We start from the raw sequence: 16,250 nt of genomic DNA on the forward strand, positions 1-16,250 counted from the left end.
TGCCCTTGAACAACAGAATTCAATAATTACATTGCAACATGTCCCAAAACTAAATGAGCTCTGGGTTTGATGAGACAAAAATATTAGTTTACCATTTAGAGAATTTTTTTTTTAAATGTTAGAATAGAAAAGAAAAAACATTCATGATAACAAAACAATTCTTCATTATACCGGTCATAATAAGCATTTCGTGTCAGCAGTATCATACAAGTATGATGCAGTATAAAAGTTATAAAAGTCTGACTTTTGATAAGAAATCATTTTCATTATAGTAATAAACGAACACAGCAATATAGTGAAACTGTTCCTTGGGTAAACATTTTCTCTCAAGTATGCTACAAAAATATGTGAAGATTAATTGGTTCATATCAGAATATTGTACAACACACCAGTAGACATGGTGGGTTAGATGAATAGGTGTGTGAACTGACATATTGAGCCTTGACATGAGATCAAGGTCACACACACACACACCAGTAGACAAGGTGAGTTAGATGGAGTCGAATGTTGAACTGACATCCACCATTTGTATGGAGGCTTGACATGAGCTTTCACTTTTAAAAAATATATTATGAACATGACTAAAATAAACTATGAACATGACTAAAATAAACTATGAACATGACTAAAATAAACTATGAACATGACAAAAATTAAACTATGAACATGACAAAAAGTAAACTATAAACATGACAAAAAATAAATTATGAACACGACTAAAAATAAGCTATGAACATGACAAAACTATGAACATGACTAAAATAAACTAGGAACAAGAATAAACTATGAACATGACTATGAGCATGGTGCATTACAAAGCTGTAATAATCAGCTGAGTGAAATAACATGATCTTGATTAGTAAAAATGTGATCATAAATTTCATGATTGATTAGAAGAAGTCATTTATCAACAAGGTATTTCACAGACAGAAACAATGTCATCAGTACAGAGGCCTAATTCCTCACATTTTAGTTTTGGTGCAATGAACTCATTAAAATCAACAACTATATTACTAATTAAAAACCTGTTGTAACTTGACTCTGCATAGTGAACACATTCAATCAGAAAAACTGAACCATGTTAAAACCTAGTTAACCTACAATAGCAATAGTCCAGAAAAATCAGTCAATATAGGCACTACAATAATTTATCATGCCATTTTGATATACGCGAATGATTTATCATGTAAGGTTGCTTAATTTACAATAGGACTAGTATTGTGTTGAATTCAGCTTTAGGTATGAGACTAATATTAGTATTGATTACACCTCAGGTATAAGACTAATATTTTCCACGAGCTGACCCCCGACCTTGCGCAGCTCGTTAACAGTGCCTGGTTTACCCCTCTCAAGGAAGACAAAAGGAAAGACATGGTGCAGCCTGTGACAGTCCACATCAAACAAGCTGGTGGAGGGGTAGGCCACGTTGGTCTTGTGAACATAGCTGGCTGTCTTACAGGCTGAGCTGAACTCTCCAAACTCAGCCGCCACCAGCGCCCTGGAGGTCCTAGGCACCGGCATGTTCCACAGCTCAAACTTCCTCCTACCCAGGGGGAAAATGTCTGTCTTTTTACTGCACAGTGAGGCTTTAGCACCCCATGTCTGTGCCCATATGTGAGTCTCATCTTCATTAAAGAAGAAAAGGTCAAGGTTGGGCCACTTGAATGGCCTATTGCCTTTGGGTAGAGAGCTCATGAAAAACTTCCACTGGACTTTATCTGGAGAAAAAAGTTCGAACCCTTGGATGTTGCCCAGCACGTTGCGCACCCGGTGCCACTGGGTGGCGTTAAGTATGATGTCGATGTCATCGTCCCAGGGTATCATGCCATGGTGGCGCACTGACCCCAGTAGCGAGCCAGAGATCAGGAAGTAGGTCAAGTTGGCCGCCTCACACGCCTGAATGAAGGTGTCCAGCGTGAAAAAAGCCACGGCTCTCTCGTACTCCGACATCATGGGCTGGAACTTGAGCAGCTCCGTCAGCTCCTCGCTGGCCGCCACGTCTGACTCCTGCTTCAAGTAGGAAACCCTTTCATAGTATTTAGAGTAAGCTTTTTCCCGTGAGGTGAATTTGCTTTTGATGTCGTCCAGGTTGATCTTGAGTTGAATAGGGCTCTCTCCAAGAGGGGTTTCACTCACTGGTAGTCTTTGATTATCTAGCAGTACCTAAATCACAGGGGAAAATAAACAATCATTATAAGGCTACAGCATTGTTACTCACAGGAGATGGGCAATTTTTATTAAGCGTTCAGCATTATTATTTCTAAGAAAGCTTAATTTTTTTTAAAAAAAAACATTATTTTCTTCTTATGTGTGGTCTAAATAAATCCAATCTTGTAGTTTGAGCTTGATTACCACCACACAAGACATAGATCTAGAGCTAATCGTTATATTGTAACACATATGGTTACCAGCCAAAGGGGGATAAAACTATGAAGTTTTTATTCATTGGGTTGCGGCCCCTGTGGGACTGCAACTGAACTGTTGACGTTTTTTTATGCTTTTGTGAGCGAAATTACTTGTGTTCCATGTCATGTGACATGTGCCTAGTCGTGTCGCACACGCAAGGCTGCTGTCTGTGGACCAAGATGTAGACCTAATGAAGGTAGTGTAGATATTTAAATTATGTTTGTTAAAATACTTATGTATTCCTGCTAGTGCTGCATGTGCACACTAGTTAGGGTGATGTATTAAATTAAGTATTTATTTTGTAGTACTACTTATTGGTACTTGTTGGCAGTACTGTGTACTGGCCGAAAACATAATTTATTGTACCCGTGTATATTGTAGCTTACACGTGGTGTTGTCCTGAATGTAACTTTTTTATTTTACATTTGTTTTAGGGCTACAGTTTCTGTTTCTATTTTGATCTTTTGATCTTTTGATCTTTTGGTCTTTTGGATTGTTTGGATCTTTTGGTCTATCTTGGCTAGTTCATTTTGTACTACTGTGTTGCATCGCCGTCATGGCTCGATGCTATAAATAAACGAGTACTTGACAACAACTGTCGGCGTCGGTGTGTACTTAATCTCAGGGTCAGCCCGTCTTAAACCACAACACCTCAGTGGGTAAAAGCATCCCCACTGAGTGAGGGTTACAATATATAAATAGCTAAAATAGAATTTTAAGCCAGACTCTTAAAACATATAAAGTCAAATAACATTCCTATAGCTCTATTGTTTATGAGATTAAATAAAACTGTAAGTGTAAAGAATACAGTTAAACAAAATCTAATCAGTGATGTAAAATGTGAAAGAAAAAAAAAACCTTTAATAAAAACAAGGAGCTGTGTTCCAGCCACATCCCAGGTAGAACAAACTGAAGAATGGCATTACGTATGGGGATGATGAGCACCATCAGTACCAAGATGATTCCCAGCAACTTCAACATTTTCCAGATACAATGTTTTGGGTGGCGGCCCCATTTTAAACTTGGCCATCTTTTAGAGCGCATGTTGGGGGCTGTGGAGCAGAGCAAGAAACAGAGCTGACACATTGGGAGATTTAAAGCTTCTGATATAAGCTGCAACCAAACAGCTGAGCTTAGGTGCAATCAATACTTCACACATGTCTACACATCACACGCTTTACTGCAGTCTCAGGCGTGTGTGTGTGTAGCTCTCATGGCAATAAGGTAACTCACACAATAAATAAATAAAATCGTTATTTTAGAATTGTCATTAAGCGCTAGTAAATGGGCAGATGAATATCAGCTTACTCAAGTTTTCAATGTAAGTGTATGCATTACCAATAGGGAGTATAAGTACTGTAAGTCTGTCTTGAATTACTACGTCAATATAAAGATACCATTACATAGGTTCAGTGTTTGAAGATTCTGTATCCAATTGACATCAAGCACTATACAGAATGAACCATCTAAACCAGGGGTCTCCAAACTACGGCCCGCGGGCTGGATGCGGCCCTCGTAGTCCTCTCATCCGGCCCGCGGAGATCTTTTTGTCCAAAAAAATCGTTTGTTGGTGATGGCTGAGGAACTTTACCCAGAAAAATCAAAGACATGCCTGGAAGAAACTGGCCCCCTAACTGAAATTTGACAGTTAATGCGGCCCTCTGACTGAAAAGTTTGGAGACCCCTGATCTAAACCAAATTAAGGAAATGTATTGATGGTTATGTAAAATATTCAAGCCCTGTATTGTGCAACTGCTAAAAATAATACAGCACAGCTAGATGTACATGCAGGTCAAAGTATGGGATAAAACATGGTGCAGAGGATCTTACATCACACAGGACCTAACACTAAGTGGACCTTACAAAGGACCTTACACCACACAGGACTGTATACCATGGAGGACCTTACAACACTGAGGACCTTACAGCACACAGAGGACCTTTGACCTTCCATGATGGGTAGCCTAATATAGCTCTATATTAATGCCTGGACAACAGAGAACAGATGTAGCCCAATGACTGACACTTAGAATCAGTTTTTCTTCTTAGAAATGGTGGGGAACAAAAGACAGGAATCTGAGCTCATCTTCCTCACACCAGGCTTGATGGGCTGTACACATCCATTCTGTCTTGTGTACACAGGGGGGTCAGGGGGGTTATAACCACACCCACTTGCTATGTGGCCCTCCAAAAGGTGTCTTGTGTTAAATTACAGCTACTTGTAATGGTGGTATGAAAGCCATTTTTAACCCCCCCCCCCCATCCCCCATTGAACCCCCCACCCCCATCTCCCATGACCAATTCCTGCCCAGGCCGCTGCTTGTGTTGTAGTAAAATTGTTGTCGGGAGGAAATGTTTAAAAAACCCAGAAACAATTGAATAAACGTGATTTAAAAAGAAAAAAAAATAGTGACTCTGTCATATGGCCTTGTTGTACATGTCTATGTAAACAACTGAAGTAGAGATTAAAAGGCGATAGAGCCAAAAGTTTAACCTTCAAATGTCTCGGCACTGGTGGGGGAGGGGGCGGGGTGGCTTGTTACATATCTTGACCCGTGGGTCATTCGTTGATGGGTCGAAAAAAAAAAGCTGCTGCCAGTTTTATCAAACAAGTGTGTGGCAGCACCAAGCCAGCCCTACAAGTTCTGAGATACGGCGTTAGTTCTACGGAGTAAATGTCGCAGTCGGGGTTTGATACATCCATTCAAGCACGCCCGGTTTTGCTTTTTTTTATGACGTCACGCAGGCAGTGAGTGGTGGAATTCTGGCTGGTGACATGGGGGGTGTGGCTAATAGATGTGACGGTGCAATTTTTACATTTGCGTTGTGCGTCGATCCTATGCTGATATAGGGAGCCGTACATTAGTCAGCATCCCTTCAACAAATACGAGATAGGACGACAAGTGTAACAAACGATGAGCGGGGGAAAGTCACAGGACGAGAATAAATATTTTAAAATAATTTACACAGCGGCCTGAAATTTTGTTACATGTGTAGGCTATTTGAATACCAGGAAGAAAAAATGGATTATAAAAGAAAAGTAGGCAGAGCATTGTGTTTTGTGTTGTTTTTTTATGCCGTAGGCCTTTCCTATGTTGACCTTGTCCGTTCACTGTATGTATTGTTGACGCTTGCGTCAGTGACAGCCTTTGTACCCTGTCGGCTTTTTTAAATTCTTGATTCTATGTTTTGTTATGTAATGAGCGTGATAAAAGTAGGCAGTATTAATGTTGCGATGTGTAGAGGACATCAATTCACATTAACTATGCATTTTCCCCATTCCACGCTAATTTAGCTTTTTTTTTTTTTAAAAGGCGAAGAAAACTCAGTAGGTTGGAACATACTATAAAATTCTACCAAATTCTATTAAATATTATGTGTATAACGGAATTAAAACCTATATACTTCAGACTAAATATTTTTACGTGTGTTCTAAATATTACCATAAGAAAACAGCATACAGTCGTGTCTGAAATAGTTACATTGAATTTAGATAATCGCATTAACAGATTCCAGTCAAATACACATTTGTGACTTTTTATTTTAACTTTTGTTCCTACAATCGTAACGAACACCTGTGCCCCCACCCCACCCCAACATAAACGCACACGTGGGACGTGACGATGCATGTATAAAACACCACCCCTCCTCCCTCCCCTCTAAAAAAACAAAAACAGGAGATACGGTCATGCGTTTATCGAACTCCACCCCTCCTGACCCCCCCCCCCCCCAACACACACACACACACAAAACGATATATGACGACCTTTATATATCAAACAGTCCACGATTCAGTAAAAATCCCGTAACACGGCATAAAACAGCGATTAGCCACCAACGCTGTTAATCTCTGGCATTCCTCGGCCTTATGGCTGAGATCAAAGTGTGGTATCTGTTAACATTTTGTACGGATCTTGGTCATTTGGTTCGTCAGTCCTTTTTAGGTCTGACTGTCGGGGCCGAGAGCGGTCAAACCAACTCCTCAACTCATAGCATCAATGGCAACAATAAATCAACGACCGCTGTGGGGTAGCGCCTTCACTTCCATCGAATGCACTAGGCCCTGGAGAAGAGTCACCAAGTACGTGTATTCTGGTGACTGAAATATGGGCGTGGCTAATTCTCATTTTTACTTTCTCGTATATACGTAGTATAGAGAAAGTATTGTAATCGTGCAAAAAAAAAAAAAATCGAGATTTTTACAAATCTCGACGTTTTACACCTCACTGATACGGAAAAACATAATTTTGCAATCTTGTCCGTATGTCTGTGTGTGTGTGTCTGTGTGTGTGTAAACACGATTACTTGAGTACCGTTACAGCTAGGTTGATGAAATTTCATATATAAGTATTTTATCAAAATCGTAAATCCGTATCAACTTTTGAGCGATTTCCGATAACCGGAAGTGGTACTTTTTCTACTTTGAATTTTTCAAAAGCCTATAACTTGAGTACTATTTCAGATAGATAAATGAAATTTCACATGTAAGTAAAAGATCTAATTCTCTACCTTCTGTTAAATTTTGAGTAATTTCCGTTGACGGGAAGTACTAATTTACGACATTTCCGATTTCTCAAAAACGCATCTAAATTTATAAAGTACTAATAATATTGCGCACCATTATGAACATCTTTATTCGGCGTTCGCTTGGTGTGCAATACTTTTTTCTATTGGATTCTATTTTATTTTAAAAAGTTTATGTATTTAAAATGGATTAAAAATCATAACTATATCCCAAGTTCCCATCCCCTGTTGTTTTATATAAGAATATTCGAGAAAGTTTAAAGAGATCACTCCCGGTTTATTTTGTAAAATTTTCAGCTCCACGACGCCTACCTAGGAGTAACCCTGGGATGTTTCCGTCCAGACTCGACTGAAACCTCAACTCACCACTACTCATTAACAATACTCAACTACTCAAAAACACCAACTCGATACCATCAATTAGACACAAAAAAAAACAACTCAAAATCATGTACTCGATAGCAACTCGATACCAACAACTCAAAAGCACCAACTCGACACATTCCACTTGATATCATAAACTCGATACCAACACCTCAGATGCGTCAACTCGATCAGAGGCGTAGCGACCCTTCCCGGCGCCCGGGGACAAACTTATCGATTTGCACCCCCCCCCCTCAAGATTTCGATTTGCACCGCCCCCTCAAACTTTCGATTTGCACCCCCTCAACTTTTCAATTTACTTTTCCAACCCATTTTGGCGCCCCCTACGGCCGGCGCCCGGGGACATATGTCTACCGGAATGACCAGGAAGAGTAAAACAATAAAAGTCAGAACAATTGTTCTACATGATAAAAATACACAATAGTGATCTATGGTGTATGGGGTAGTATTGTATTTTTATTAAATAATATGACATCCCCAATCACCATAACACCCTGACTCTACTAATCCAAATGTTAAAACAAAAGTTATTGCTAAATTACTACTATTTTACTAGCAATTATTTCTTTGTCTATTTCTAACCTTAATGAAACCGGAAGTAATTTTGTACTTATTACACAAATGTTAAAGTTTAAGTCCTGTCGAAATCATTATATATCGAATTTTTTATATCAGTAACACATGTTTGAATGTGTGTTATATTTGTTTGAAAAGTATCGGTTACGAAAAATAAAATTGACCGTTTTGCGAGTACCAATCGAACCAATACCAATACTGTTTCATTTGGTCGCAGCTTCGCATCGTAGAAGCATAATCTTAATGACACGCACAAGAGCCGATCGCTTGATGTCTAAATTGAAAAATTAAGTTTTCAAACTTTAAAATGTGTTGTAAATTCACTTATTTCTCATTTACAGCCACGAAGCCGCGCCCTCAATAAACATATAACCCCTGGAGTAGACTATCAGCCTCGAGTGGGTTCTAAAAAATGGCACTTTTTGAAAATCATTTTTTACCAGTTCGCTTTTTTTTTAAATCGCATAACTATTTTATTTATTGAGATATTTTTATATAATTAATGTCATAGAGCTTACAATTAAAAGTTCTTTCAGGGCATACTCACAACAGAAGTCTGCCATCAATAGGTAATTTCAGTTTGGACAGCTACTTTCACAAGAAACAACACCGATGCACTCTACTTCTATAACCTTCAACACTACGGAACTAACCCCGATACAACTACCAACAAAAGATCAAACACTCAAGATTGTCACAAGTTACAAGAAGCACGGATAAAGAAATTTGATCGGATCAACCGTACAGAGAAGCGATCATGTTATGTCGTGTATTTTAAGTACTTGACAGGAACTCGCGTACCTAGAAGTGAAACAATGCCCTAAGCCAGAGCTACAAGAGACAAGAAAGAAATGGTACCTATGTACAAACTGTGTAAAGGGCTGTGTATTACCATGTACCATTTTCGTGCAGAGAACTCCTGGCTCGAACGGAGGGACGTGTGTGAAAGGAAAACTATTAAACGCAACAACAACAAAGAAAAACCGCGATTAGCCAACCATCGAGATAGCCGTAGAACGGCTTACAAGGCGTGAAATGTCTATATGGGCTGAGGCGAAGCGATACGCTATGGATGATTGCACATTCTCCGGGTGTTCCAGTAACTGGATAAGAAAAACTCTGGCCCCTATGGTTGAGTCGTCACTGAAATCATTCATCCACGGCAATCATTCACATTGTCTTTTTACATAACGTGTATTAACTTGTATCGGCTTAACGCTTTTAGACAACAACGATAGAAATAAAAGTTGTACTTTTGGTAATGATTGTTTATTTTAAAATGTAATAACTTATCAAATTAAAGGACATCACACACCAATAGGGGAGTGGGGAGGTTTCTTCATTTGGTGGCGATGGGGATTCAGATAATGTAGCGTCACACTTTTGAATTTTTAAAAAAGTAATGTTACAAAGTGAATATAGTTCAATATAGCCATCATTTCGCGATTCATGAAACTGTCTAGGTCAAGTATAATTGAAATTGATTTTAATATAGACTACTCGATGTTGACCGAGCTCAGTCAATATTTTAGAAAGAAATCGATGTTTTAAACAATTAAATTACCATTTTGAGATGGGGGGGGGGGGGGTAGGCTGAAGTGTGAAGTCATTTTAAGGGAATCTGTTTTTTTTTGTGACGATGTGTGACGATGCTGATGTAAAAGTCCTCCAAAAAAGCGTGACATCATTTATGTAAGAGCCCTGATACGTATATTTCAATACATCTTTTAATAAAACATGCCAGCAGGTACCTCATGTCTACCGGTATGGGTTTTGGACCAAAGGCTAGGATTCTGGTTAGGGTAGCGACACACACACAAGCGTGTCCCCTCACGTGATCTATGACACGCAGGATGTCAGCCGCTATGTGCGACACTTTAGTCAACAGACACGTCTCTTTGCCTCCTCATACACACGTTAAACAAAAGGGGAAAATGTGCACATAAGGGTAGATCTATAGCCCACACCCCTAGTACAATATGCCGTGGGAGGTTCTACACCGTTTTTACCACAGGAAATTACAATTTTGCATCAATTAAACACGTAGTATCCAGACTTCGTTAAAAAAAGAAAAGAACATGGATTTAATTGGGAAAACACTGTGACGTCTTCTAACAAGCTTACATGCTGTAATTAAACGTAAGCACATATGGACTTACCTCGGTGTATTCTGTTCAACTCAAATCGAACTGTCACTAGCACGCCATTATATCGCCTTCACTAAAACAAAACAAAAAAATCGATGACGTAAGAGAATGTGTATGGCCTATATTTCTCAGATAATGAGTTCAGCGGAGCGTATCCTGTTAAATAATAGACAGGTTTAGTGACCTCGTCAGTGTGTTGGTGTGTTTACATGTGAGCGTGTGTTGCCATGGATACACTCTAGACAACATGAGGTTGGACATGAAATGGTAGACACAAAACCCATCGGTTATCAATAATCACTGTATGGACCAATGGAGAAATGGGCAATCGACGATTTTAAGACTGATCTGATACTCCACATGACACAGCAAAACATCAACACACAAAATGAAACTTGAAAAAATATGAATAAATCGATTATTTTAACTAAAATCTAAAGTGATTGAAATCACGGAATATTGGGAGGCCATAGAGTGGTACACATCTTGCAGTCTAATCTTGGGAGTCTAGCGTCCACACCCCCCTCCCAGTCTGTCCACACATCCCCCAGTCTAGAGTGTCCACACATCCCCCAGTCTAGAGTGTCCACACATCCCCCAGTCTAGAGTGTCCACACATCCCCCAGTCTAGAGTGTCCACACATCCCCAGTCTAGAGTGTCCACACATCCCCCAGTCTAGAGTGTCCACACATCCCCCAGTCTGGAGTGTCCACACATCCCCCCCCCCCCGTCTAGAGTGTCCACACATCCCCCAGTCTGTCCACACATCCTCCAGTCTAGAGTGTCCACACATCCTCCAGTCTAGAGTGTCCACACATCCCCCAGTCTGTCCACACATCCCCCAGTCTAGAGTGTCCACACATCCCCCAGTCTAGAGTGTCTACACATCCTCCAGTCCAGAGTGTCCACACACCCCCCCCCAACCTGGAGTGTTCACACATCCCCCAGTCTAGAGTGTCCACACATCCCCCAGTCTAGAGTGTCTACACATCCCCCAGTCTAGAGTGTCTACACATCCTCCAGTCCAGAGTGTCCACACATCCCCCAGTCTAGAGTGCCCACACATCCCCCAGTCTAGAGTGTCTACACATCCCCCAGTCTAGAGTGTCCACACATCCCCCAACCTGGCGTGTCCACACATCCCCCAGTCTGGAGTGTCCACACATCCCCCAGCCTGGAGTGTCCACACATCCCCCTGTCTAGAGTGTCCACACATCCTCAAGTATGTCCACACATCCCCGAGTCTAGTGTCCACACATCCCCCAGTCTAGAGTGTCCACACATCCCCCAGTCTGGAGTGTCCACACATCCCCCAGTCTATAGTGTCCACACATCCCCCAGTCTAGAGTGTCCACACATCCCCCAGTCTAGAGTGTCCACACATCACCCAGTCTAGAGTGTCCACACATCCTCAAGTATGTCCACACATCCCCCAGTCTAGTGTCCACACATCCCCCAGTCTAGAGTGTCCACACATCCCCCAGTCTGGAGTGTCCACACATCCCCCAGTCTAGAGTGTCCACACATCCCCCAGTCTAGAGTGTCCACACATCCCCCAGTCTGTCCACACATCCCCCAGTCTGGAGTGTCCACACATCACCCAGTCTGGAGTGTCCACACATCCCCCAGTCTAGAGTGTCCACACATCCCCCAGTCTAGAGTGCCCACACATCCCCCAGTCTGGAGTGTCCACACATCCCCCAGTCTAGAGTGTCCACACATCACTCAGTCTAGAGTGTCCACACATCCCCCAGTCTGTCCACACATCCTCCAGTCTAGAGTGTCCACACATCCCCCAGTCTGTCCACACATCCCCCAGTCTGGAGTGTCCACACATCCCCCAGTCTAGAGTGTCTACACATCCTCCAGTCCAGTGTCCACACCCCCCCCCCCCCCAACCTGGAGTGTTCACACATCCCCCAGTCTAGAGTGTCCACACATCCCCCAGTCTGTCCACACATCCCCCAGTCTAGAGTGTCCACACATCCCCCAGTCTAGAGTGTCTACACATCCTCCAGTCCAGAGTGTCCACACATCCCCCTGTCTAGAGTGCCCACACATCCCCCAGTCTGGAGTGTCCACACATCCCCCAGTCTAGAGTGTCCACACATCCCCCAACCTGGAGTGTCCACACATCCCCCAGTCTGGAGAGTCCACACATCCCCCAGTCTAGAGTGTCCACACATCCCCCAGTCTAGAGTGTCCACACATCACCCAGTCTAGAGTGTCCACACATCCTCAAGTATGTCCACACATCCCCCAGTCTAGTGTCCACACATCCCCCAGTCTAGAGTGTCCACATATCCCCCAGTCTGGAGTGTCCACACATCCCCCAGTCTATAGTGTCCACACATCCCCCAGTCTAGAGTGTCCACACATCCCCCAGTCTAGAGTGTCCACACATCCCCCAGTCTGTCCACACATCCCCCAGTCTGGAGTGTCCACACATCACCCAGTCTGGAGTGTCCACACATCCCCCAGTCTAGAGTGTCCACACATCCCCCAGTCTAGAGTGCCCACACATCCCCCAGTCTGGAGTGTCCACACATCCCCCAGTCTGGAGTGTCCACACATCCCCCAGTCTGGAGAGTCCACACATCCCCCAGTCTGGAGTGTCCACACATCCCCCAGTCTAGAGTGTCCACACATCCCCCAGTCTAGAGTGTCCACACATCCCCCAGTCTAGAGTGTCCACACATCCCCCAGCCTAGAGTGTCCACACATCCCCCAGTCTAGAGTGTCCACACATCCCCCAGTCTAGAGTGTCCACACATCCCCCAGTCTGGAGTGTCCACACATCCCCCAGTCTGTCCACACATCCCCCAGTCTAGAGTGTCCACACATCCCCCAACCTGGAGTGCCCACACATCCCCCAGTCTGGAGTGTCCACACATCCCCCAGTCTAGAGTGTCCACACATCCCCCAGTCTAGAGTGTCCACACATCCCCCAACCTGGAGTGTCCACACATCCCCCAGTCTAGAGTGTCCACACATCCCCCAGTCTGGAGTGTCCACACATCCCCCAGTCTAGAGTGTCCACACATCCCCCAGTCTAGAGTGTCCACACATCCCCCAGTCTGGAGTGTCCACACATCCCCCAGTCTAGAGTGACCACACTTCACCCCCCCCCCCAGCCTAGTGTGTCCACACATCCCCCAACCTGGAGTGTCCACACATCCCCCAACCTGGAGTGTCCACACATCCCCCAACCTGGAGTGTCCACACATCCCCCAACCTGGAGTGTCCACACATCCCCCAACCTGGAGTGTCCACACATCCCCCAACCTGGAGTGTCCACACATCCCCCAACCTGGAGTGTCCACACATCCCCCAGTCCAGATTGTCCACACATCCCTCAGTTCACCCAGCTCTGAAGGGTACCTGACTCACATTTGGGAAATTAAAAGCAGCTGGGCAGAGTGCTGACCACACTATCCCTACATAAGACAAGGTAACTGAAAAAGGCACACTCTGATTCACCTGCACCATGGACTGAAAAATTGCAGAATTTTTTTTTCAAGTAGACTGGAAGATCATACATTTCATGATTGTCTTCCATTAAATTTCAATTATCATAATAATTATTTGCACATTCTTTCACCTGTACTCTCATAGTCAATTGTCTTTTTCTCTGTCAGTTTCTTTCCTGTTTAAATATCTGTTTCACATACATAAATTTAACAGTCTCTTTCTAGGAGAAATAAGGTTATCGCTTAGAACCAACATTAAGGTGGTCAAGGATACTAGTATCCATACCTTACCAATATATCAGGTGTTGTTATTTAATTTAACTACAATGACATAAATAGTTTTCTTTTTACATTTTCTTAATCTTCATCATCATTCCTGTGGACCTCTTTTGAAGCATAATAAAGAAGAAACCACACCTCTCCATCATACCGGTTTAGGGCCATCCCTTCAAGTTTGGTCTAATAAAGACCTTCCAACTGCCTCTGTTTCACTGGCAAATGATCTTTTCCAAGTTTGTTTTGGCCTACCTACTTTCCTCTTTCTTTGTGAATTTCCGTCTAATGTTTGTCTAGTCATGTTGAAAGCTGATTTATGTAAGGTGTTTCCAATCCATCCCCATTTGCGCTTTTGTACATTTTCTTGATAATTAAATTAAATTAATTGTAATTCTATTTCTATTATAAAAAGGTGTGATCTAGTAAAACTGCTAGGTAAATTGGTGAATTTTTGTTGTTTTTTTTTGTTTGAGTTTATATTTGACTCTATGCACATTGGTTGGCTCAGGCCTGGCTGGGGTCTCGTTTTGCTAGGGAATCAGGTAATCTTCAGTATAGCATCGGAAATTATTTGATGTTTGTTGAGTTTCGTAAACATTAGCTAGCATTAGTTATTGTAAACCATTGTTTATTGACAGTTTGAATGTAATACAAATAAAGTCGTAAGAACTAAATTAAAATCAATGTTTTAACTTAATTTCAAGTTTAATCGACATAAAGAGGCAACAGTTTAAAGATCTAAATATAAATAATAAAGTCAAGTGTAGTAAATTAGTTTTAAGTTTTTTTAAGAAACGCAGAAATAAAAACTGGCAGATTTGCGACTATTCTCGATCTACTAGTACTACTGTAACTAACTACACAGTTAATGTGAGCTACAGGCCCAATCAAATAATTTAAATTAAAATCTAGAAATCTTATTCTAGATCTCAGACTCAGATCTAGCCTAACACTGCGTTTCCACCTAACATGAATTATGATGAATCTTGTAGATCTATGTATGTAATATGTATACTATAATAATAAGTAATAAGGCCTACATGTCTGGAAAAAAAACTCACAATAAATGAGTTAAGTACAAAAAAAGTCAAGAATCCTCTTCAGACCTAGTCTAGCTATTCATTTGGCGATAAAGCCCACTGTCAGAGTTTGACTGTGAGTGTCAGTGTACTGTAACTGTGTGTGTGTGTGTGTTGTTGAGTAGACTTTCAACTTTGACTTTAGTGTAGAGTGTAGACTAGTGTACTGAGTGTAGACTGGAGACTACTGACTGTTCTGTGACTGTAGTGTTACTTGTTAGTCTTAAGAAATGTTACTAGATCTGTGTTACAGTCTACTGCTGTGACTACACTCTGTCACTTTGACTATAGAACTGTAGGTAGACTAGAGCCATAGAGTGTGTGTAATGTGTAGGTAGAGTGTAGATTAGTGTAGAAGTGTAGAAGAAGACTAGACTGTAGTTACTAGTTAGTAGTTAAACTGTAGTGTAGACTCACTATCATTGTACTGAGTACTGTACTGTACTGGAGTCTGTAACAGTCTACACTAGACTGTTACTGACTGTAGACTGTAGACTAGTGTGTCAGTAGTCAGTAGAGACTAGTGACTAGATCTAGATCTAGATCTAATCTAGATTCTAGGTCTAGTCACTAGATCTAGATTTAGATCTAGCTAGAGACTCGAGAGAGACTCTGAGCACTCTCCCATCTGTTTTCAGAAGAAATTGAAACTAAACCGGTAACCTAAACGTTTTCAAGATTGAAACCAAAACGTTTTCAAGAATTTTTAAAAATAAGCACATCTAATCTAGTTAGAAACAAGTTCAAATACATACATTGTGACTGTAGGCTTACACACCATATTTCTTTCAATTATTTTTTTTACTTCTGTCACTGTCACTGACGACCCTTACAAAATCCTGTGATCGTGTTGATAGTAGTTTAGGCCTACACACAAAATCTAGATCAGCGAGATCTAAATTATTATCTCGTATTTTATCGCATTGATATTGAGCGATCGAACTAATACTCAATATCAATGCAGTGTTGCTAAAATACTATAGTTATATGCTAGTCTTAGACAAGATAGTAATGATAAATAATGCTGTTTACGAATTGTTTTTATCTCAAATACTACAAATAGGGTGGAAAGATCCCACTCTCTCCTTGCTCTTAACACGCCAATGGCAAATAGGGATGACCCCCGCCCAACAAATTTAAATATGCCTAAACATTATTAGGTTAGAAGATGATTTAATTTTTTTTATTAATAAATGCATGTCGAGCTAGTAAGACAGACGTGTTTTGTTTACTAGTTTAGTGCATTGGCTAGCTATCTCTTTAGTTAGTGCATTGAGGAATGGATCCTACAGTATTGACTGAGGCCGTTTCGTCAGAAGCCTATACTATATAATGATCATCATCATCTTTTCTCGTTTGTGTCCAAGATAAATGGGCAAATGAAGTA

At 41.5% G+C, this 16,250-nt stretch overlaps 1 protein-coding gene across 1 annotated transcript; it reads right to left on the reverse strand.

Annotated features, from left to right (window-relative positions):
• Nucleotides 1–125: 125 nt before the first annotated feature.
• On the reverse strand, nucleotides 126–15,697 carry LOC131954373 (uncharacterized). The gene is made up of 4 exons (XM_059318002.1): nucleotides 15,619–15,697; nucleotides 10,050–10,110; nucleotides 3,265–3,458; nucleotides 126–2,163 (listed from the first exon to the last, which is right to left on the reverse strand). Exons 3-4 carry the CDS (start codon nucleotides 3,448–3,450, stop codon nucleotides 1,264–1,266), a joined length of 1,086 nt encoding a protein of 361 aa, XP_059173985.1. The 5' UTR covers nucleotides 3,451–3,458; nucleotides 10,050–10,110; nucleotides 15,619–15,697; the 3' UTR covers nucleotides 126–1,263.
• Nucleotides 15,698–16,250: the final 553 nt, after the last annotated feature.

Source organism: Physella acuta, unplaced genomic scaffold (genome assembly GCF_028476545.2).
Source record: "Physella acuta isolate Inbredline_101_S28 unplaced genomic scaffold, ASM2847654v3 ptg000078l, whole genome shotgun sequence".
Classification (NCBI taxonomy): Eukaryota; Metazoa; Mollusca; class Gastropoda; family Physidae; genus Physella; species Physella acuta.

Bases quoted from the DNA above. Each gene is read 5' to 3' on its own strand.
- LOC131954373 (XM_059318002.1), bottom strand. From the start codon at position 3,450: ATGCGCTCTAAAAGATGGCCAAGTTTAAAATGGGGCCGCCACCCAAAA. The intron at 2,164-3,264 runs GTTTTTTTTTTC...CCTGTGATTTAG, and splicing joins GCTCCTTGTTTTTATTAAAG to GTACTGCTAGATAATCAAAG.